General features: G+C 27.5%; 1 protein-coding gene across 3 annotated transcripts in view; it reads right to left on the bottom strand.

Moving 5' to 3' along the window:
* LOC123300043 (GATA-binding factor C-like) overlaps positions 1–4392 on the bottom strand; it is a 159293-nt gene extending 154901 nt beyond the window's left edge. For all 3 annotated transcript variants that reach the window (XM_044882514.1, XM_044882530.1, XM_044882522.1), the window contains exon 1: positions 4088–4392. In XM_044882514.1, the coding sequence (XP_044738449.1) occupies positions 4088–4361 (274 nt within the window). In that variant the 5' untranslated portion in view covers positions 4362–4392. The remainder of the gene's footprint in view (positions 1–4087) is intronic.
* Between the last annotated feature and the right edge of the window lie 22468 nt (positions 4393–26860).

The raw sequence follows: 26860 nt of genomic DNA, 5'->3' as shown, positions 1-26860 counted from the left end.
TGAATTTAATCCCAAAAATTATCAAATTTTTGTAAATGAAAAAAGTCTAATATGTATATGATTGCTTTGAAATTTAGCTGAATAATTATTACAAATTTTACATTTGGATATTAAAATAAATTTACAAATTTATTTCAATTTTGTATCCAAGATATAATACAATTTGAAATATAATCTATCTAAATGCTTTAGTGCCTATTATTATACCAAAAGATACCAAAAGAAAAGCAAAATGAAGTGACTTTTCTTTAACAACCAATTTAACGGTGGCTCTGATTATTCTGTCATGCTGGATCTACCTTAACTATTATTATGATAATTTTAAACAGCTACCTTAACTAAGTTCATGTTTGCAACTCTATAAAACTTCTATTTATTTATACAAAAATAAATTAAAACTATTTCAATTTGATTATCTATCTTATTATTATAGTATAAGACTATCATTCTGTTCAGTTTGTTGTTTAAATGTTTGTTTGATTTTGTTTGACTTTACAAAACTATTTCAAGTAACCAGTTTACACTTGAATTTTAATATCATTTTTAAACAATAATTGTTAATTTATCGATAAGATAACAAACATGTCCTAAGATATTCTATGTTTTTAATGGTTATTTTATGAAAAGTATTCTGTAATTTTTTTATTTTATTAACAAAATATTAGTCTAGGAGCAAGTGTAGTACTTCGTGGTTATTTCAGAATGTTTAGAAATTTGAGAGGATGTTGTCAAAGTTATGCTGAAGAATTCTTTCCTCTACAAAAGACTTCATAGCCGATACCTTCTTTTAGAAGGCTTGGAAAATTTTTAATTGTTCGGTAAGTTTAAATCCATTGATGATAATTGCATATTTAAAAGTAAAGGGCCTTTCTTTAAAATCAATTATTTTTAAATTTTGAATAAAAAATTAAATCAACTTATGGAAGTATAAACTGTGCTTTATTTTGAAGCTTACATTAAAGTTTTGTTCAACGAGACTCAATTAATAATTATCAATTTCTTTAATGGAAAAATTGAACTAATTTGGCTCGAATTGATTTGAAAATTCTAATTTTTTGTTCTTCTGAAATAACTGTCAAATACTACGCCTGGCTCTAAGTCTAACTGCTTTTTTTTTTGAGTAAAATATATAAATTGTAAAAAAGTCGTTCTAATCGTTTTTAAATCATGTACGATTTTTTTAAAAATTATTTTAATTGATTTTGTTTTATGAAGTGTGAACATGCAAAATTAAAATTATATTTTTTTATCTTTTATTCCTCAGGTTTTGTGAACAAAGATTTAACATGACGCAGACTGGTAAACGCTCGTTCTCACGGTTCAAGAGCACCATTTCAACAAAATGTAACAGAAAAATGTAGAAGAAAAATGTGATGCTTTAGAACTTACGAACCTTTTCTGATTTGGTTTTATTTCATGTTCAATTGAATGCTAAGTACATTATTTGTGATATAAAAAAATTTATAAAAATCACGTAGTAAAAATTTTTTTTTTATATTTTTGAAAAATCTTTAGATTTTACTATCTTACTAATTCTGTTAATTTATCAGTTCAAAGATAAGATTGACGTTAATTGGAAACAATTCCGATTAAAATTTTTAAAATGTGAGAATATTTTAAAATTTTGATAATTTTATTCTGCCCGAATATTATAATGAAATCTTTAAAACCATTCTTTACTAATTCTAATTGTAATATTAGTTTGAAAGATTGAAAATATATGTAATTTTGATGACAATAAAAAATGTAATCAATTGTCAAGTTCAAAATTTGGTGGAAGCGATGGGAAATATTGAATAAATTATATTTTACCCTTTAAATTACAAAACTATTGGAATTTGGAAAAAAAACCTAATAATTTTTAATTATTATTGAAATGTCGTTACCTTCGATTTGAGATGACATAGTTAAATAAATGTTATGGCAAATAGAATTGTAATATTAGGAAGTTTTGTTTCGACCATCGTGATATTTGTAGTTGTATATTCTCAATCCCAAAAAACTATTGAAATCCTCATACTTTGTTTACACTTTTGTGTTCCATATTTTAGTAAAAATTTATCTCATTACAATTTGACAAATATTTTTTAGAGAGTATAACATCTCAAAGCACATTTTATGGCACACCCAATATATATAATTTCATGATCTGTATTTTGCTACTGGTAGTATAAACATTATATATTATTCTATATTTCTCTATTGTTAAGAATAAAAAATTTTAATGGAATTTCTTGAGGAATTACGTTGCGTTGGCGGACAGACAAAATCATTTATTCAATTGTCCTCCAAGTAGTATATTTATTATATATAAGAATTGTCTAGCGAATTACTATTTATTATATGTACAAAACTATTTTACTGTAATTTCTTTTTTCAAGTACCTACACGATCTTTTACAAGTTTGTTCTTTTTTTAGCACGGTGTAATAAGCTAAAGTGTAGATAAAAGATACTTGGAATAACACTGAATTGTTTTACTGATATTTTGTGCATTACACTGAGCTAAAACGAACAGACTTTGTTTCAGCCGTCCATACAATCTATTGCGCGCTACAATTTTAACCTGATTTTATTTAATAATAATGGCGTATATACGAGTACAGAAGACGCCATTTATATATTAGTGCATGACATGCAAACCACGCCGGACAATTACGATTATTTAACTAGTAATAATAATTGAGAAAAGTAAATCTGTTTTAATTCTAAAAATTATGTATATTCATTAAGCTTCTCTTCTCTCCCATCCTCTCTTCTAGAAACCTTGTAATATTATTCTCTGTTTTTCTGTGGATAAGGTTATGCGACCACTACCGACCTTTATTAATGTAAAAAAAAATTTAAATTTTCGTTCTGTATTTGTTTCAAAGACTCAAAAAGCAATTAACCCAATGACAATGAAGAGCACAAAGAAAAATGGTATTCTTCGCTCGAGATTGCTAAAAAGAAAACAAAAATTCTCTTGCGACAATGAACAAAATCTTGCAAAAATCATTTTTTCTTCTTTTTCAATTCTTATTTCAAGAACAAATAATTTATTGATGCAATCAAAAATTTCTTGCTTTAAGATATCCATTTTTTCTTTGCAGAAGGTGAATTACACGGCAAATTATAGCAAACAGTTGTTGGAATAATTAAGTGAAATCAGACACTTCGATCTTGTCATTGAAAAGGTTCGTACGAAGAATCAAAGCTCCTGTGTTCATAAAAGCATGACCAAAATGAGTTATTTATGTTTACGTTTAGCCAGATTTAGATAGTTCCATAATTTTCCGAAGATCAAGCATGATCATTAAATTTAAACAAAGATTGAAATTTTTTTTAAAGATCGAGATTTTGGATCAATATTTTTGTGAAACTTGTTGCGATAAGATATCAAGTTTTATTTTATGGGGAAATTTAATTAAAGCAGTGTCGCTACTATTGTCAAGAATTTTTGCAAGAATATTTACCAAGAAAGAAAGACGTTGGACGTTTTTAAAGACGTAATATTTACCAAAACGACAAAAATTGAAGGCTTATTGACGTAACGATTAATAACTATTGAAAAAATGTAACGAGATAACTCCAGTAAAAATTAGTGTATCACTGCCCTTCTGACACAAAAGACCGTACGCTGAGCAATTTAGAAAGGGGACAATATGAGACGCACAAATGCGGGACAATTATTAATGCAAATATGTCACAAATTTTATACAAGCCATATGTTCGAGTCCCTCCCTCAGCTTTCAGGGGTGTCTCCATACATAAAGAGGGTCTTATTTCAACCAATGAAATAGTCACAGTCAATTTTAAAAAAAATCGCTTAAATCCTGTGGCATATAATTTTGATATATTTACGCTGAAAATATTAATGCTAAAAATTTTTACCGAGGTTGTACGAGCGCCAAGGCAAGTTTAGACTTGTGGTTCAAAAGCTAAATAATTAAACACAATTTTCAATTTTCGATTTTTGAAAATTACTCCTGACATGGAAACTTTTTATTCTTACTTACTTTTCGTATTTTATAAAACTTTAGCCAGTCTTTTACTAAAATTACCCTGGTGCTCGTATATCCGTAAGACTTAAATAAAATTTTACTCACCATGTGAAGCAGCCGCTGCATACGGTGAATGCATACTTTGGTGATAATATCGTGCAGCCGCCGCTCTTGAATGATGTGAACTCGATGGATCTAAAAAGAATGCACCCATATGTTCAGCGACGGCTGGATTTAAATCACTACCAGTGCCCGTATTTGATTGTCCTACACCACCGTCTAATTGTCCACCCGATCCACTTTGTACAGGACTAGTTGTTGTATTTACACGTGGGGATTCGTACCAACGATGGTGTACACTTTCCGTTGACATTTCCATGGTTGATAGTTTTATTTGTATTTTTTTAACACTAAAAGTTTATACAATAAAAAAAATCACTAAAAGTCACTGAATCAGTTTCTTTGATTTTTTGGCTATCGACACATTTTTTCGTTTATTTCGAAAAAAATTTAACACGCGCTCGGGTTAAAAATGTTCCAAAAAATTTGTTGACAATTCCAAAATATTTACAATTCCAGAATTTACACAAAAAACAATTCCATTTTTTTTCTTGGTAGATTTTTCAAAATTTTTTGTTTGTTTCAGTCTTATAAATAATCACATTATTCAGTAAAAAAAACGAAATTTTTACTTCGACCGGATTATGAAAAATTTTGTTTGACTAGACCACTTGTATACAAAAAATTGTCGATATGTGGAAATCTTGTCTTGTCTGAAATACAAAATAAAAATTTTTGATTAAAAAAAAAAGTGAAAATTAATTTTTTTCGGTAAAACTAAAGCCGTAATAATACTTTTTAAAAAAATGCCATCAAGAAGTTTATTTTTTTGATAATTTTTTTATTTTATCTCTAAATTATCTCAATTGCTTATTTGTGATTTGATATCGGTTATCAATTGGTCACTATTAAGCTTTTTGTTTTAATTCTAAAAATAATTGTTAAGTAATTAAGTGGATAGTCAAAGCTAAAAATTGAGAAAAAAAAGCTAAAAATTTGATTGGAATCGAGCATTATAAAAATATCCACAGTAAAAAGAAAAAGATAATCTGTCATGGGGACTGTCGACGGAAGTGAAAACTTAAAACTTTGTGTGTTTTGAAACAAATGTATTTAGATGATTTCAAATTTATTTGAACCTAGTTTCAATTTACAAAAAAATGACAAAAATTACAACATCTCATATCGATTTCTTAATCCAAACAGTTTTTATTTAGTATTTTCTAAAAATTTAAGAAGAACGGATAATTTTTGTGAATAATTATTGATTTTCAATAAATTTCGATTGAACTTCTACACCTAGTAACAAATTATGATAAAATTTAATGTTATCAAAAGGTCGTTTTTGATTTTTAAAAACATACATTTTTCAAATACAATGTAAAAGTTTATCTTAAAACAGATATCCGTCGCCTTGTTCAGATATCAATAACTTTATTAGATATCAATAATCAAACTAACAAAAAAAATAAATATTTAGAAACGCGCTACCTTTGAATATATTTGACAATTTTTATTATTTATTTAAAATTTTTCTGATTAAATATATTAGTATTAAAATGTAATCATAATAATTATATTTGAAGGTCGAAATTTTTTGAAAATTTAAATATAATTAAATTCGAAGTAATTATATGTTTTCAAAAATTCAATTGTCTGTAGAGCAATTAAAATTTGTTCTAGGATTAGGCTCAAAATATATTCATTCTTATTTAATACCATTTTTATTTAGATTTAAACAAATAAGAAATTATCATTTTGCATTTTTCTTTAACTTTTTTTATTTTAACCAAAATTATTTTGCAAACACTCTTTGATTGCCAATTTGCTTCAATTTAACTAGAAAATTGAAAATATTCATTGTAGGTTTCTCGTAAACGAAAAATAATAATTTTCTTTATGATTGCATTTTCCAATTCTTAAAAATTTATTTATAACTCAAAGCTTCTAAAATACTTAAAGGTTCCACCATCTGATTCCGCTTAGACGAGTTTTGCCTCTATCAAATTGTAAATTTACTAAATTTTTCGGTATTTATTTTCGAAAATACCAAGTTACTTGTTGAATATACCTATTTATTATTACTATCAGTGTGATGGTGTAGGCGCAGAGAAGCAGACATACATTTTATAGAATTCTGGATGATTTTATTAGAATCTCTGGATAATTATGCTTTTATATTTCATGGGGAACAATTCTATGTAGGAGAAATTTTTCCTAGAACGCCTTTTGAGATAAGATCAATCTTCAACCTTTCAAAATAGTCCTTATATTTTAAGATATTTGACCTAGGAGAATATCGAACTTGATTTCAAAACTTTTAAAATAAGTTAAATTTGTAAAATTTAAGTAAGCTTATTGTCATGTATAATAGGATTCATGAAGATCTAATAACTTTTTGAATCATTTAGTTTTTTTATATGAACTTTTAAAGTCCTTGTTCTCAGACTACATTCTCATTTAAAAAAAAGAAACAAATTTAATTCAAATATTTAAAAACGATTTTGATCAAAGTACATTAATACAATTGATTACTTTAGATAATGATAAAAGACATTATACTACATTAAAATCAATAAATAATCAATAATATTTATTGATATTGTTATAACTAATAATATTATTCCATTATCCTTATGAATATTATTACCAAACAGGACTCATCATATAATATCAATGTAATTATAATTTTGCATACAAAATATAATAATTACAGTTTGATATTATAATAATATCCAATAATATATTGTATATAGTATGTACATTATTAATAATACGTACTGTAATCAATAGATTTGTTTAATTTAAAATTTATTTAAATTATTTTTAAAACAATTTAAATAATTTGTTTTAAATTTTATTTATGGATTAATTTCTATATTGAATTTGAATTTTATGTTTAATTGCTGAATAAAAATTAATTAATTATAGGAGTGCGAAATTTGTAAAAATCCAATTTATTTACAATATTTTGTATTAAGCTTGAGGAAGTCCTAAATAAAACGAAACGTTTCAAATAAACGATTGTCTGGTTGTTTAATTATTTGAATTGTTTTTGTAAAAAATTAGTTTTTTCTATTAAGAATGTTAAATTAAGAATAGAAGGTATTTCATTAAATTTCTAATTTAATTATTATAAAATGGATCTATTTATAGGATAATATAAATAATTATAATTTTGATCATGTTTTCTAAGTCTAAAATTTTAAAAAATATATTTAATGTTTTTGGTTTTAGTATCTATTGATATAGAAATGTATAGCAGAAGCAAAACTATGGAGAATAAATTTGAGTATAATTTACTACATCTGTTAAATGCAAAAGTAGAAATTTGGGTTCAGAAATTTTGATTTGCGTTCGTCTTGTAATATTACTAATTGATAAAAAGAACCTGATAATTTTAAAAATTTCAAATTAAAAAAAAAATATATTAGTCTGCTGTAACTTTTGGTTTCCTTATATTTTGAAGGATTTTTTATGCAGAACCGACCTTTAAAAAAAATTTACTTCACTTTGTAGACAACGAATATAAAACAACGTACGTTAAAAAACAAAAAGATTAAAAAGTTCTTAAATAAAAACCATTTTTTAACCGATTTGTAATATTTTTAAAAAAAAATCACAATCCCACAGATATTCCCACATTTAAAATCAATTGACTTTAATAAAATTTAAATTTCATGTAAATTTAATCAGAAAAAATTTCAAAAATTTATAAATATTGATTTAATTTTTTTAAGGTAGTATATTCGTGATATTCAGATATAATAAAACTGCAAAATTTTGATTTCTTATCGTGTTTTTGATAAAACTTATATTTCTCTGTAATAATTCACAACGTTTCGAGTTTGTTAATTTCTTCAACAGGCTCTTAAAACCATAGAAGAAAGACAATTGTTCAATCGATATTTTAAATAATTTAATGTTCGTTTTTAAAATTTTCCAAATTTAAAAGACTGTTGAAACAAAGCTTTTTAAGCAAGAATGGCCACTAATTCTTTTAACACTTCAAGTGAAGAATTGTTACTTCACGTATAAGCAAGCGAAGTTGCTGAGAGCTTTTAGAAGTACACAAAACGCATGATCGGTTAAAAACTCCTAATTAGACCAGAAGAGGAATTTTATAGAAGTGATGGTACTTTTATGAGTTGTCCTGGAGTTTTCAGATTAAACTATATTTCTCAAAAAGACATAAACAGTCATTTTTGAAAGTTTAAAATTTCTTTATTTTTTTAGTCAATTTTAACTTTTTTTTCAATTTTTGATATGGTATTAAAGTCTATGTTTTACAATTTGATGTGTAATTCAATATCAATTACATTAGAAATATTTATTTTCAAAATCGATGATTTAATTGATAATTAAGAGCAGTTAGCTTATTAGTATTTCAATATTGAAACAAGTCCTTAAGGGATTGTGATTAAGAATGAAAACCACCTTAATATGAAATATTTAAAAATAATAAATTAAAAACATACAAAAGTTACATAATTAAATCAAATTAAAACTTCATTAATCATTTACGCTTTTTTTATAATGTGTGTAGTTCGACGAATTTATAATATAAGAGGTACCCGTACGTACATACACACACACAGAAAAAAAATCAATCTTTTATTTAATCTGATAAAATTATAGCAACAACACCAAACAAAAAAAAACTAAATTTTTTTTTTTTTTTTTTGATCTATGTAAGAGTGTTACAAATATTAATCTATGTGTATATGTGTTAAAAATAACATGTATAAATATTTACACACGGATCTAATGTTTTAAGAAAATATATGGTGTGAAAATCACATGACTTCCATGTAGAGGTTATTACACTAGGGCATAACAGCTGAGATAAAGACTTGAAAATAATATATCTCAGTATAAATGAAAATATTAGAAATAGCAATACTAAATTATTTTAATATCTTGGATATACTTGTAAAATAACTTAAAGAACATCGACTCAAAAAGAAGGTTTTTTGTTGAAATTTCCTTATCTATTACAGTTTTCAAAACGAAAAATTTGTGGGCAGACTTCCCTTTGAAGGTGGAATTTAAGGACACTTTTTTTTTTTAATTTTAGCTATTTCTCTCAATTTTTACTGTTACTGAAGTATTGGATTTCAACGGAAGGGTAGATTTTTAAATATTACTAAATAAATATTTTCAATTGAAAACTAATTTGTTAAAATTTTCCAAAAGAATGGACTTTATTCTAATATTCATGAAAAAAGAGTCAAAAATATTAGAAAATTTCAGAGAAGAATTAAGATTTTCTCCCAAGCTAAGAGATTTTGCTAAAAAGCTTAAATCTTTATACCTTTACAAAAACTGACTATTATTACGTTTTTTGCTTCAGAAAGATCAGCCTAACTCCCTGCAAAAGTTTTTCATAATATAAATGATGCAAAATCAAAATCCGATCATTAAGTTTTCGATGAACAATAATTTAGTTTAAAAAATACATCTCAAACAACCAAAAGCCAACATCTATTAGAAAAAGATTTGACCGGTACAGGTTAGAAAAACTGAATATTACAAAAATAAACGTTTCGAAGCCATGCCTAATTTGTGGTTTTATACATAGACGTAAAAATTTAATCAGTTAATAAAATTTTTTATAATTTAAAACACCTCTCAAAGATTAGGTCACATCTAACAATTTGGATCTAAACTTTTAAACATTTCTTTATAGAATGTGTTAATTTTTTTCTAAACATTTTTTTTTAATAATTAACAATTCTTTACAAAAATATGACAGAAATTACGAAATCGAAGTTTTAATAGAATTTAAACAGAGATTAGTATGAAATATTGATTTTTATGTTTTAAAAGTCTAACTTCATATTTCTAACTTAGCCAAATATCAATTTAAGTCCAAGACAATTTTTTATATAAAAGAAACTAAATTCAAGCTACGATTTAAACTCAATAGTAGAGTCAGTTATTTCAAAGCTCAGTTTAGCTCCTATTCCATTAAAGCGTTTTTTTTTTTTCATATTTAAAATGCTATACATTAAAAAAAGAAAAAAGAATGCATATATGGCCTAAAATCTCGTAATTTTTCGATGATTAAAGATCTTCAATCGAAATTTCTTACTGGCATAGAGGGTATTTGCTATTCGGTTGCAGAAAAAGTTCTATGAAAATTGTTGAAAACATAAGTTGAATTGTGATAATTAAAAATAATATTTCCAATAATTTATAAAGACAATCGCATCAAAATATGTTCAAAAAAAAGTATAAAGTTTTCATCAAGAAAAATAGGCTAGGTAATTGGTTTACCGATGATTTTGCACCAAATATGAACTAAGAATGTGGATTGAAGTTCAAAGAACCAAAAATGATAAGCAAGATTTTCAGAGATTCAAAATAGTATGGAAACCAAATTCGCATTTTTTCCCGTAATTAAACTTCTTCTGATAAATAAAAAATAATTTTCGTTATCCTTGACTACATATTTTCGAATTTTTTATTGTAAGAAATCTTTCATGGAAAATTAACCGCCAAAGTTTAAGCCCAAAAAAATTGTAATTGCTTAAAGAAAAACAAAATTCCCGATAAATTCAACTCATTGTTATAGTAAGAATTTCCTTAATAAAAAATTATCCCAGATGAGTATTAATACACGTTATACTCAAAATAGAAAATAAACATAGACTCAATGGTTTCGGTACACTCTGTACCTTACATGTCAATATTAATCAATCTTAATTATCACGTGATATGATCTTAAAGAATTTAAATATGAAAACAAACATGTTGATAAAAGAAGATTTTTTTTAACATCATAACAAGAAACCAAAAAACTTTAATTATTTACAAATTTAATGTATTTAATCAATATGTCATTAATCATCTGTACATAATTTAATGATTATTTAATCAAGCAAACAGATTGTAAAAATAAAAACACGGATTTAAAAAATTAACCATATATTAAAAATATTTAACCGTCGCTTAAGATAAATTTCATAATTGTTTGAAATTTGTTCACCGCCATATTTTTGATTCAAGCTGATTGGTCAGACGCTTATAATTGTAAATACATTGTTACCCGGATCTCCCTAAAATTCTGAATTTCTATTTCCCGGATCTCCCACGCTTTTTTTTAAATTCATTGGCAAACATATTTGGAGCTAACCTATTTTTCATTATTTATTTTGGGCACAAATCAAGAAATATTTTTTGGCAATTTTCCTAACAATAAATAAAGAAAATTAGTCTATGACTTACCTGAAAATTATTCAAACGAAAACAAAAGAATAAAAGCACTCACAAAAAAATTATTTAAATAAAAACAAAAAGAAAATTTCTTAAAAAATATTTTAAAAAATCAATTCCATTAGTAAGCACTACCATACAAATATTTTCATTCAATTTTCATAAAACTTTGTACAATAAATAATAGTTTTCACTGAATCACAACGTAACCGCGATTTAAATCGTAACGTAGCAACGAACATGATTTTTCTTTAGATGATATCGCGATAAAAACAAGAAAAAAATTTACAAAAAACACAATTCACTTAAAAAAAATTTCCGCCGAAAATAATTTTCACGCGGTTGTGAACATAACGCGGTAACACTTTTTTTTGGATAAATTTTCTGTAGCAAGTTTCCCAAGTCAAAACACAAACAACATTTAATAAACACAAATAATATAATTTTATTAAAATGATGAATATATAAATATTATAACACGCATCGAACAGGTTCCACAACAACGAGGTATACCAGACGGACCATATAGCCAAACTAAGTGCCTACCCCAAACTTAGAGTTTCAGTTACCCTGGTAACGTGTATCGTGTATGTTCGTTGTGAATCGTGCTAGTATATCGTGTACATTTTCTCATTACCATTGGTAAACACCACTCTACCATAGAGGCGGAGTTACCTAGAATACTATACAGTGTGTGTTATATAGATCTCTCCTCTTCTTGTGTATGCTCCAACTACTCATACCACTCCCGATGTCAGTTCTCTATGATCATGTTTTAGTGAGTGTGTATTTGTATACATGTGTGTGTGTGCAAGTTTGTGTGTGTGTGTGTGAGACTGACCGTTTTTCCACTCTCACAAAACAAAACAGTTTTCCACTTGCACAGAATTTACAAGAAAAATATTTTGTGCATCATCAGGGAAAAATTGACAATCAAATATTTTTGTGGTTTCTGGACTAAACTTCACAACTTCCCGATAAAAAACATATTTATAGATTAGTTTTTTCCCTGCGCCTCCACAGTTTTGGATCCTTATACATTCAATACTAGGAAAAGTACTGATGAGCTTCAAACACCGACACAGATATTCATCGATCATAGCAAGAACCATCCGGGCTGAGCCGGAGTCTCTAGATAAAGAATCAAATTGTATTGCATACTTTCAAAGAATGATGATACATAAAGAAAAGTAAGCACGTGCCTACTGGCTTGAGGTCAAAAAGGGATGCGAACGTGAAAATTTTTTAAGAAAACATAAAATGAATTTTATAAGTATGCAGTCTTATTCTTATAATTCTTACAGCATGGTAAAATTTTAATAAAAGACAGTAAGCGTTTCAGAAACTCTCAAAGTCAAAATCATATGAAAAGGACACAAAAGGTATACGGAAGTGAAAAAAAAAAAAAAAAAAGCTTAAAAGATAATCTATTTTGAAGTTTTTAGAGTTTCGCAAACATTTTTGGATTTGAAATAAGTTTTGCTAGGAAAGAAAAAATCGTAAATTAATATGAAGTGCATTTGGATAAACTATAAAAAGTTGTTTCACTGAATAGTAAGAAGAAAGTCTTACTTTACTTTTTAAAGTGATTTTTCACCACTGTCACTTTATACAATACAATATTAAGGTTTAACGCCTATTATTCCTATTCATGACAAATCATGGAATTAAAAGTTTGTTTTACTTGCGCTTCCACCAAAGAATAATGTTACAATGGATAGATCCAATAAACGGAATCAGAGTTCTTGAAAATCAGAATAGTGGGTAATAACAGAAATTTTACCTGAAGCACTAATCGTTTCTCCCTTATTCAAAAGTTTGGAAGATTGCTTCAATTTGAAATAAGAATTTGATTAAAATGTTCTCATTTCGTAAAGTTCTTTTAATAACACAGTAAAATCTCGATAGTTTGGAATTTTGAATCTTACGAGAAAACGCCAAAGTTTGATTTGAGCTATATGAGAATCTCAATTATAATGGAATTGTATGCTGTTGAAAAGCAGATCGTGTAGAATATTTTTGGACTTGTTTGCAATAATACAATTTGTGGAGGTAAATGAGTCAAGAAAACGACATATCGATTTGTTCCATGTCATTTTAAAACAAAACATTTGTTTAAAGGAGATTTTTACACTACTATACTATATTCAACGCTTGGAAGTATATATAACAGCGCATATAAATATAGCAAAAAATCGAATAGAAACCCGAAAAACCAAGTTTTTTTATTCAGGCAACCAAGCTATTAAAGCCCTTTTTGTATTTCAAAAAATATGAAGTTTAATAAAATTTTTATAAAAAAAGGTGGAAGCGCAAATAAATATTATATAATGTAATTATGTACTATATTGCCATTATTCCCGACGCTTCCACCAAAAATGTATTTATATACCATAATTATAGCAAATAATACAATAATAATTTATTCAAAAGTAGGTTCAATTAACTAAGGATTAAGATAACGATTATCTACATATCTATATATGAACATAGTAATTGACATGATTTAATTGTGATATCAAATTTGACATCACAAACATACCTCAAACAAATTTGGAATAAAATTATACAAATCATTTACAAAAAATATATATATATATATATAATAATTAATAACCATAAAAAAAGCGAACAATAGGCAACCCACGAACAGAGTAGTACAGCATAAAGCATAACAGAGAAAAAATCAAAGTTTTGTACCATAGATAACACAAAATTAAATTCTGTTTTTGAACTTTTTAGTTAAAAAATAAAAACATTTTAAACAGAAAAGATAAAAGAATTTACAAAAAAAAAAAAAAAAAAATACCAAAACAGAAAACAAAAAAAAAACGACTCTCTCATTGAACAGAGGTTTTTTGTTTGTTTGTTTGTACGTTTGTCTGTTTTTCACTGTATGCTCGTGTGTATGTATGTACGTACGTATGTACGTACGTATGTATGTATTTGACAGTATGACGTAGTTGTGTTGTAGATCTGCTCAAAGAGAATAATGAGTAGTATGAGTGGGAGATCAACCAATGAGATAAGTGTACTAACAAAACACTACTATTTGACAAAATGGCGGCTACAAATCACTAAGTCCCGCCTATTTAACGATTTCACGGCCTTCTTTGATATATTATTTGTATTATATATAGAGCTATGTGTATTTGTGTTGTTGTATATTCATAAGCATCATAGTGTGTTGTGTTGTTGTAGTCGGGTATGTGAATAGTATTATTATAATGTTGTTAGAGTATGTCTAACGTTTGTATGGGTATAGTATTTGCTTGTTAAAGAAGGCAATATGTCTAAAGCTGGTTGTTTCTGCGATTTTCTCTGGTTGTTAAATAAAAAAAAACAACGTGTAATAATCAAATAAATCTAGAAAGAATATTTTAAAAACCATCCCAAGAAAGAAAATTTTTTTCTAGCTGTTGATTTACAAAGATGCACTCGCCTTATCGAAATGAGCTATGAGTTGAACCAGTGACAAATATTCGCCCTGAAATCATTAATTAAAGTTTTAGTTATCTGTGGTAAATTGGAACCCATTAGAACCCAATAATTGGCGTTTGGAATCTATTGCAGTAGATTCTGAGTGCTCAATCATCTCAAAAGCATGAGTTTTTAGCTGTTGGTAAGAGTATAACATGCTTGTCGCCAAATAACGTGTTATTTTTAACTTTATGGTACCACGCAATTATTACTAACACAATATACAGTGCACCAAGTGTTGATTACAATTCTATTAATATAGATATCTCTCTTTAATCACCAATACTCTTACTATAGTTGCTTCTGTTTAACAACACTTGAATAACTTTGCGTTATTATATCTCAATAAAGAAAAGGTCAAGAAAAGGTAGATGTTCAGTTACTTCATGAATTTAAAAACTTGTCAAAGACACAACCTTGACTATGCTGTCCATGTTAATTATCCGGAACTTTAATGAAATTTTTCTAGAGCTAAAGACAATTAGGCAGCCAATTTTTGTGGTAATAGTATTATAATATCCTTAAATAAGTATAAAAATAATTTTCCGATGCTACGCCTTTAGCGAGACAACAACCTTATTATTATGGGTTTTTTATTTTATAAAAAAATTTATTTAAAATCAAATTTGATATTGCTTTCTATGTAGGTTCCGAATTTAGAATATTAATTTGTTGGGAATTGGATATGTAGTACGCACAAGAATTTTACACATAAATTCACATTGTGCTTAAAATAAATCACATGTTTCGAAATTTACTTTTATTTTTATCGATTTTAAGTCGAGACTGCTATTTTCCAATATCTTGATGGTTGTTTATATATCCAGATAAGGGCCAAAGACTATTGACAGCATTTGAATACAATAGGTGAACCATACATTATTTTGTTATGAGAGCTAATCATAATCGCTGGAAACAGTCTTTTTTTCAATCAGACTTCAGAGCTTTTTCAAGTTCATTTTATTAAAAAATTTTATGGTTTTTAGAGCAACATAAAATAATTCATCTACAATGTAATTTTTGGTAGATTATAATTTGTATAACTTTTGATGGCTCGTATAAACGTACCTATCAAGACCGTGGTTTCAGAAAAACTATTGAAACAGTTTTGTTCCAAACATTGTTTTAAACTTTACTTATATCTTGTAGATAGTTATAATTAGTTATAGCCAAAAATTAAAAAATAAAAGTTGGAAAACTTAAATGGAACCGGGAAATTATTTAAATTGAAGCAGTAGACTGGGGCCATTTCCCATTTTAAAATATTGGAAAATTTCTATTTTAAAAGCAAAGGATAAATAGTTTGGATTCATAAAGAAGGTGTATAAGTGAGAACAGGTAAGTTAAGGCTATAAAGCGATGACTTTTAAGTTTAAAAAGGAAATTTGCCAGGGACGCAGGCGATCATCATGCTAGTTTAACTATAAATTAACCCTATAGGTCACATTAAATGCATTGTTACAAAACAAAAGTTCATTGGACTAAAATCTGTGGTGACAGTCCCTCAAAATAAAACACATAAATAATTAATAAACATCATAGACCTCTTTTTATTTTTTTGTTGTTGTTGTTTTTTTTTTTCAAACAATTTTATAATTGAATTGTAAAGATAAAATATATAAAAATCCCACAAATTCAAACACACTCACATATTACACGCATTTAGGTAATATGTGTGTAGTAACATTGAAATCCTCTATGTATTTTATATAGCTCTAAATAACATGGTCTGTTTTACAAGCACTATAATATAATCGTAACAAGCTTTGCTACCATGTAGGGTAACCTGTATAACTGATGGACTCTTTAACATAAATCTGCAGTACCTTTTTTAATTCATTAGCTAAAATGGTTGCCGTATTAATTAATTCATTAATTTACAAGTATTTATTATCCTGGGAAGTTATTCGTTTGGACCTCACGGGTCACTCCAGACCCTACCCACAGCTTGTTCTATTTTTTCAATGATCTTCTTAATTCCTATTCCAAAAATCAAATATTTCGGAATACACACAATTAATGGGATGTAAAAACCTTGCATCTAGAATAATGTAAAGATTACCTGTTCATATCAATGATCAACTAAATCTACATTAAATAACTTTGAAGTTTTGTCTTGTCATTACAGGTTTCCTTATGACTCACAAGGTTGAAGGATGATAAGAATTAAAAGAATGTCGACAAAACAATCAAACTGTGTAGTTCCAGACGGCCGTAAAAAACTGTTTACTTTCTTTATTTTTCCTTTTTCTTTACAAAGGTATACCAATTTAGAATGATTTTGGAGTTGATGGTTATAAATTGAACTGTTTTCATTATGCACTCTACACAATACTAATCGATTCAAACTTCTCTGTTGTAGAATGATAATTTTAGAAATAACTAGTAGAAATACTATTTTGATCAGTACAGTCAGATATTTTTATTTTTTAGGTATAAGACTAATTTTCCAGACATAAAATCCAGTAAATCGTTTCATAATGGCCCTGTTTCTATGTACTGTATCCATAAAGAATTTTCCAGGCTTCGTAGATATAATATCCTTTCCTTAATTGCTCTTAAGTATTAGGTTAGGTTATATTGGCTGTCCACAAAGGACATACTTAGGCTATAGAACCCATTGTGATAATATATATGTGTTTTACCACCTTTTCCGCTGATAATTTCATTTATCAGTTTCTCAATTATTTTCAGAGGCCGAGGTTACCTCCTTCATGCATATACCTTGCACTACACCAGCCCATCATAACTACATATTAGTTAAATTGATTTTTATTGTGACGGCGGAAATCGAACCGGCTACCCTAGACATATCGCAAACGGAATTATTTACGCCTTAACCAATCGAGCTACTAGTATTAAGTGAAATACTTTTTGCTTGATTTAGAAAGTTAACTAGTGTCCATGAACTACATCAACCACCCATTCTCTAATAGTCATCATCATAAGCTTAACGTATAGTATTATTAATCGTTTATAATAGTACTACTATACATGTATGTATTATACACCAAAGAGCTATATAACATAAATAGGTATATAATACTACACTACCTATTTGATATAATATCAGATGTTAGATAAATTTAATTATCTTTAAACCACAATCAAATCAAATTAATACCATAATTTTATTATTATTATTTTAAATAAAAAAATAAAACAAGATAAAAATAAAATATATCTCTTAATTAATAAAATGTTTATTGTTTTATAAATGAAATCAGTTCAAAATCTGTAATGTTCTAAACAAGCCTTTAACGAGTTTTTTTTTCTAAACAAAGTTAAAATAACTATACACAATTAAAAAGGAATTACTGGATAGAAATAAAAGCGTTTATTTGGCTGTTGATGTTCTTTAAATAAATTAAGATTCCTTGAGTCAACGATCTCATTACTTAGTTAGAAACAAAATTATTTGACAGCTTAAAATTAGAATACTTCAATCATTGAATATGGTGGAAGCGCATTGAAAAAATAATATACTACATTGGAAAATTATATATAACTCCCGAACCAAAAAAAAGGGTTATAAGTTGGATCGCAATGTGTGTCTGTCTGTCTGCCTGCGGTATGGTAGTGCCTAAACGGATGAACAGATTGTTCTTAGACATGCTTCAAGTACGAGTTTAGGGCTCCATACAAGAAAAATTTGCCGTGGTTTTTAAATTTTGTAAATTTCACTTGTTTTAAGATAAATATTGATGATAATTAAAAATTGGAGAATAAATAAGATCTTTTGCGTAAATATCACAGATACAAAGCTCAGAGTATTGAGATATTGTAGGTATATGGTTCTTCCTGCACCAATAATTCGAACAAATAGACAAAATCCAAAAATAATTGAACTAAATTTTACCTATTTGAAAATCAATCTAATTACATGCCAAGCAAAATTTAAACATTTAAAACTAGTATATAGTTTTTTACTTAGAAGTTCCACAAAACAAAGAAAGATTGCCTTTCTCTTCTCCAGAAATTTATATTATTACAAATAGGTGAAGACATATTGTAACTTACTATAGGAACTATTACATTACCATGGATATAAACCGTAGATAAAATTAAGGGTTGCACAAATATATCAAGCATCCAGACCATAAAGGGAATTAATTTAAGTTTATATTTATAATAATAGTACAAAGGTTTATAGGGGAAGTTGTAGTACCTTTTCCGACAATCCAATGTATAAATACAGAATCTGCTAATTACTGGGAATAATTTGTATTAAAATGATGGTATTTAATGAGAATGCAGATAGGCTGAAGAATGATTTCCATGATGGTTTTGTTTTCGAATAAACGTCTAGGATTTCCAATGTATCAATCACCTACATTCTACGATGATATTCCTTCTACTGAATTGCCAAGATTGAATGTTGAAAACAGTACCGTTAAGTATAATCGGAGTAAAGTGTGTGATTCTAGGTACATAAGGGTGTGATCCATGGAACATTATGATGTTGTACCATGAACCACACTTCATGTACCATTGTGTCATCACAAAATTGCTTGAATTCTCAAAATATTACATATATAGTCTTGAGGAATAATAGTGCTATATATAGAGATCATTTCTATTTTGGTATTTCAATGAATAACTTTGATTATAGGCCCATACCTTCTCCTATATAGTTAAATATTTTTGGTTTCATTGGACACAATTACATTATATATATAGAATACTTAAAGTTACCTACGTATGTAACTACCTACCTTCCTATCTACCTACCAAGTGTGTAGCAGCTATGTTATCAGATGTTCGTGTTTATTATGTAGTGAATAGTATTCGCTTTTAGCTATTTGTAAATTTGAGTTACAATTATTATATTATATTCTGTATATGGTATTGTACATTTAATTTTGGAGTATTTGGGTTTGTATGGTATCCAAATATATTATTTTATTATTAGGGTATGGTTGATGCCAATGTGTTTGTTTGTTTGTATGTTTGTCCGTTTTATAGTAGGTATCTATTTTCTGGATGCAAATTACTTCAATAATTCCGTATCTCTTGTTTATATACGAATTTGAATTTAATTCTTGTCATGAAATTGTCATGAAAGTAAATATAAGCAAATATAGCATACATTTTGCTTAAAAATGTAATAAAAAATACTTGTTAAGGAAAAACTTTAATTGTTCTTAAAAGTAAAAAATAATTATTTCTATGAGAATATAAGAGTGGCTAACTAAAAATTTCGATTTTTTGCAATTTTTTTAAGGAGTTATAGTTTTTTTAAGGAGTTATCCGTTAGAAAAAGCGGGAAAAAGTTTTTGTTCCCGATTTCGATAAAACTCGATATATAATGTAATTTTGACCCAAAAAATACAAAAATCGGGTTTATGTATCGATGGGATGCATAGTTTCTGAGAAAATCGCCTTTTGGTTCCAATTTTGGATTAAATCTCAAAAGCCACGCATCCAATCATTAATTAAACTCGATTTTTGGATTTTTTGGGTCAAAATTATCCTATATAATGAATTTTATCGATATCGAAAGCAAAAAAAAATTTAGATTTTTTGCAATTTTTTTAAAAGATACGAAAGGGTAGTCGGGTTTATATATTGATTAGATGCATAGCTTGTGAGAAGATCACTCTTTCTCCCTATTATGGATTATATATCAAAACCTGGATGCAATCATTAAATAAACCCAATTTTTTAATTTTTTGGGCCATAATTATCTTATATTTTCCTAGGACCCGTCTTGTCAACCGTTAGAGATAAAACAAAATGTAAAAAATGTTCCTCTTTTACACAACCAAATACACAACTTTTGTTTGAAACATTTTTTCGTAAGCATCAATGTTATCCTTGAGTGCGAAAATTAGGTGCAAATTATATAGTATGTATACTATGGTAATATAAGTTCTGTGTGGCTATCTAAAACCAACGATTCCATAATCAAAACTGTCTATACATGGTACTTTAACAATTAACTGAGTCAATTATTTGATGTCACTTGTTTGTAAGTAAATTTCAAAAGGCTTTTCAAGAATAAATTATTTATAATTCGAGTTCACTACTACACAGAAATTAAGTATGATGTTCTGTAGGAATCCATTCCAAAATTAAGGATGCCGTTGCAAGAACAATTTGATATATTTTATATCAAATTAAATTTCTTTCACCATCCTCAAAACTATCTATACAATATATACACAAAAAGAATAAAATATATATAGAACCATTTATACTTGAATTTATTCTCATACTTAATCGATAAGTTTTTGGTGTCTATATTACTATTTGTATATCTATGTGAACACAAAAGAGAGACAACAAAGTAAACATATAACATGCTATGATGATGATATGTCTACATAACAGTCCTATAGAATATTGTGTTGTCTATTATGAATATGATATGTACCTTCACTACACATATAATGCCATTTTGATATGTTGTTTGTATGATTCAACTATATCGTACACGTTTTCCATTTGATTCTCTAAACTTGTTGAAAATTTCAACAAAATTATGTATTATTATTAAATAAATTGAATAATAATTTAGTTTATTATTGATATGTAATTGGATTATAATGATTTAATTTGATTTTATACTATTGATTGGTATTGATTGCTGGGAAATTAGAAGAAGGAAAGATTCATCTTTGACCCTTCATCGTTCATCACCCTTCTTTAACGGCGTCTTCTACCTGAAGTCCGTTGGAGCCGAGCTTCTTTTTGGGACGGTCACTCTTATCTAAACTAGATTCACTATACTTATTTAAGGTTATATTTGTGTATATAATTTCATATCTTTACTTATTTTACAAAATTTGATCTCAGATATACTCACAATGAAGTGAAATTAATTATTACCCGATCATCTTAGTCAAAAAAAGGAACCAACCTCGGAATCTAACGGACTGAAGCTGTATATTTTTATAAACCTTTTGATAGTAAAAATATTGCCTCAAACCTTTTTATAAAAGTTTTAGAAAATAAAATTTGCTACAACTATAATGTATATGAAATATATCAAGATATACTAAGTTTAGTCCCAAGTTTGTAATGCTTAAAAATATTGACGCTACGAACAAAATTTTGGTATAGGTGTTCATAAAATCACCTAACAAGTCCATTTTCGGTCGTCTGTCTGTCCGTCTGTCCGCCTGTCTGTCAATCAATTTGAAGCGTGTTCAGGACATAACAAGTGATTTCGAGCTCGTAAATGAATAACATAGGTCAATTGGGTCTTGTCAACCGTTAGAGATGGAACAAAAGTTTAAATGTAAAAAATGTTACTTATAAAAAAAATAAACAACTTTTATTTGAAACATTTTTTCGTAAACATCGCTGTTTACCCGTGGGAGTGGAAACTATACATATGGAAATATCAGATAAGCGTGTGTGACATGTATGTATGTTTGGCTATCTTTTTTTACTTATATGACATAAAAAAACAAACGATTGCGTAATCAACACTGTGCTTCTATGGTATTTCAACAATTAACTCAGTCAATTGTTTGTTTCCACTTGTTTTATTTAATTATTCATTAAATATTATCTAAATAATTATTCAATACGTAAGATATTGACCCTACACCCTGCATATTGATCCCTGGTACGTAAAGCTGAAGTGCGCAGCTGAGCACCCCCTTTATTTCACAAACCCCCCTTCTTTATTTCACAAACAGTTCAACGTATAGAAAAGGTTTCAAACAAAATTTGTAGATAATTTTATTTTCAACAACTTTTATAATAAATGTAAATACGATTGAAGGCAAACAAAATGGGATATTCTCTAAAAACTGATTTTCTGTGACATTTGACCTTGAATATCTAAAGACGCTGACAAGTGATCATATGGAACTATTGAGATAGCATTTTTACTATCAAAATAAAGGCTTGTACAAATATTCAGCTTATTCCGTTAGATTCCGAGGTGAAACTTTAAAATAATTGGACTATAAATACATTAAATTAAAATCAAACTTTGGGAAATATTTCCAATTTATTTCCAAAACAATTGCATAATGAAAAACAAATCCACATCAAAATCAACTAAATGACACTAATGGTGATTTGTGGGTGGATCATGTAGTATCCATCCGCCTGTAAAAAGAAAAGGACAAAAACATTTTAGTGATTTGTTATACTCTCGTTAGATAGATAAAGTCAAAAACTCGTCATTTTAACGATGGAAAATAAACACCAAAAATTATGATTTTGTTTTCTGGTACAAATACACTTTTTTTTTTTGGGTAGTGATTGTTGTTACTAAAGTAAACAAGATAATTGTATGTTTAAACCCCTTCACTAGTATACCCAACCATAATAAATACACATTACATAGATAGCTCATAAATCATTTTAAAATTGAAACACAATATCTATATTAAAACATATTTTTAACAAAGTCATTAATAATTTCAAAAAAAAAAAAAGTTTTTAATGTTTATTTTATATAAATTTTAATTTTCAATTTATTATTGTTTGTTAATTAAAATATTATCTTTTCTATATAGTTTGAAACAATTTGTTGATTTTCCAATTTATAGCGAAAAAAGTTCATACGTCCTTTTCAGTTTACATTAAACTATATGAAGTTAATTATTATTACGCAGAAAAACCACAAAAATGAGACAATGAAGTTCAGAGAAGTATATTAATCGTTAAATTTTGGTTTCGATATATCAATGGAAAATGGTATTCATTTTGACTAGTTTCAAATTAACGATACAGTCATCGTAATTAATCGAAAATTCAGCTTTGAGTTTTTTTTTTCGATTGCTTTTAAAAATTACTTTATTTTTATGGTGGAAGCGCAAAGAAGCAGAACATTTAAAATTACCTGTATTAAGTTACATGTTAATATTTTTTCCGGCGCTTTCACTTCTACCACCTTTTGTCGATTACTTTCTAGAGTTTGTTACCAAATAGAAGCTTTATGATTGGTTATAATATAAAAGAATCTTCTTTTCTTTTGGAATTAATTTAGACCGCCAGTTACAGGTTTATGCTTTCTATGAGTTTCGAGCTGTTAATGGTCTATTATAATTTGATATTTGCAAGAAGTAAATAGTAAAGTATTTGCAAGAAGTTAATTTGATGAAGGAAAATTGTGGTCTCAAACAGGGCCTTATTTCTTTTCGCATTGCTTGAGTTAATTCTTTTTCTTTTCGTTACTTCGTTATGTTTCTTATTTCGTTGACAGATGCATTCCTGTATTCACAAACACATATAAATCAAATATTAACAAGTGAAAGCAAACAATTGACTGAGTTAATTGTTGAAATACCATGTATAGACATGTTGATTACGGAATCGTTTGTTTTTTCGTCATGTAAGTAAAGAAAGATAGCCAGTCAAATATACATGTCACACACACATGACTGATATTCTCATACAACAGGTACATACTATAAAATGTTCGAACCTAATTTGCGCTATCACGGGTAAACAGTGATGTTTTCAAAAAAAAAGTTTCAAACAAAAGTTGTTTATTTTTTTATTAGGAACATTTGTTACCTTTAAACTTTTGTTCTACCTCTAACGGTTTACAAGATGAGTCCTACTACTATTTACGAACTCGACTTCACTTTTTTCGTCCTGAGCACGCTGTAAAAATTTCTCGAGTTATCGTGATGACAGATGGACAGGCAGACAGACAGACAGACAGACAGACAGATAACTGGAAACGGACTAAGTAGGTGATTTTTTGAACACCTATACCAAAATTTTGTTCATAGCATCAATATTTTTAAGCGTTACAAACTTGGGATTAAGCTTAGTATACCTTGATATATTTCATATACATATACAAAAATGATGTTCGTGATATTCAAGAGTCTAAACACGTTTTGATCCGTTGAAACCTCGTATAAAATTTTTGAATGAAAAACAATAGCTTCATTTTACCACGTGGGGAAGACTGGGGTAATTACTAACAGTGGAGTTTAAGCCTGATAATCAATGTGGTATTCAATCAATATTATTAACAAATGTGATATTCAATGTGGATTTCTTGCAATAGCATAAGAACAATTTATATTTTCCATAAAGAGTCGAATTTCTTCCACTTTCCTCTACTTAAAAGTAAGAGAATAAAATGAAAAACTTTCCGCCGTTCTCAAATGACACTAATTGAACCATATACTTATATATACTTCCCCATCAACATGGCAATGGGTTGTAACTAGGATCATGTATAACATTTTATCATGTTCTATATCATACTTCAAAAGATAAAAATATTACACCAACACAGCAACGAACGAACATAAATGCTGCTTTTTTTGTGAAATAAACTGAAATAAAGACATCTCGTTTTCCTCTGTGTTATAGTGTCTTCTGTACAATTTAAAATAAAACCATAAATAAAAATAACAAAAAAAAAAGACACAAATTTTAAGGAAACAAATGAAATAAATTATTGTGTTGTTACTAGAACCATATTTTATTTATATTTTGAAATGTTCGTTCTTCGTTTTTCGTCCTTTTTGCTTCGTCTTATTTACTTTCTGATGAAATCGTTGCGGAGCACCATGAAGATCGAAACCATAATTTTAATGTGATTTATTTACCAAAGCTTGACTTCAATTTATTCTTGATATATCACATCGCATGAATTTTTCACGTATTTGAAAATTTAAAAATCATTCATGGTTAGTTTTTTGAAGGAGATGCTTTATTCGATATAGACCTTACTCTTTTCAAAAGATGCAGAAATATAAATGAACAAGAGTACAAAAAATATATCCAAAACTATCTAGCCTAACATTCCTTTTCTGTTAAACTGCATTACACAAATGCGAAATAAAGAATTCAAAAAAGATAGATAGACTATCCTAGAGAACTCTTGGATATTTCGAAATAAATTTTTTTGCCTTAATTCCTTAGATCAATTTTTTGTATTATATAAATACGTATTTCGACTGTCGTCAGTATGAATTAACTAATCGTAATTACTCTTATTGTGTATGTTACTCGTTGCTAATTTGATCTAGGTTAATACAAAAAGTTGATCTAGGTAAAAATCGAAAGTCAAGAAAGAGTGCCGTCTTTGAAAATAAGCCGAATGTCGTCCAGAAAGTCTTATATTGTTTCTCGAACTCTTTAACTCGTCTTTACTCGTACCTGTTGACGCTTATTCTCAAAAATTTTGATGCCCAAAATATACTCAAAATTATTTATAAATAAAAGAGTATATTCAGAAATTAACATTTTTGGGAGAAACGTCAAATATAGAATTTCTAAATTAATAATGGGATAATTTTAAAGTATTAAACTCCTAGGTGTATTTCTTACTGTTATTTTGAATGATTTTGATAATTTTCTTAATCAGAAAGTTATTAACCTGACCTATAAGTATCATACCTACCATGGTTTGTTTCAGTATTCACCAACTTAAACAAAGAAATTACATGCGATATGGTGGCGTAGGACAAGAAAACAAAGAAAAATGTTTATTATTATATCTAAAAGAATGGAAAAACATACAATGTTCTTATTTGGGTGTTTTTTGTTTTCTGTTTTAAACTAATCAAATGTATCTTTACTTACATGAACATTTAAAAAGTGGAAACTAAGTAAGGGATAAACCACCATATTAAGAATGTTATACCATATTCAATTCATTGGTAGTTTTGGTTTGAAAGCAAACCATAGCGGCTCAACTAGATAAAATTCAGTTGTTAGTTATACGAGGCATACGTAAATTCAGTCGATTCCCACTGGAATCGATTTCCATGGATTTGCAGGTCGTGATGGGCTTGTATAGAGTATGATATATACATGAAGGAGCTGTACTTATTCAGCCTTTATAAAAAATTGAGGAACTGAAATAATCACCTGAAAATATGGCAAAACACATACGCTCATACAATGGAAGTCAGGCTTGCTAAAAAGAGTTAACACTGTCCAATTAGCTTGTCAACCTAGCTATATACGTAGATTTTGGCTTAAGGAAAAATTTCTTTTGACATAAAAAAGTGTAGTTTTTATTTAAAATCTGACTGACGAATACCTTTATGTGCATAAATGCATTGCTGACGACTTTCAAGCCGCGCTACTAAATCTAAAACTCAATATTTATGACTCATCCTGCTGCTTTATGGAATTTTTAATAATTTATCGCTTTTAACAGTTTTCAACAAAAATTTGAAT

The sequence above is a fragment of the Chrysoperla carnea genome, chromosome 1, assembly GCF_905475395.1.
Source record: "Chrysoperla carnea chromosome 1, inChrCarn1.1, whole genome shotgun sequence".
Taxonomy (NCBI): domain Eukaryota; kingdom Metazoa; phylum Arthropoda; class Insecta; order Neuroptera; family Chrysopidae; genus Chrysoperla; species Chrysoperla carnea.
The sequence above is the reverse complement of the archived record's forward strand: the minus strand, read 5'-3'. Positions and strand labels throughout refer to the sequence as shown.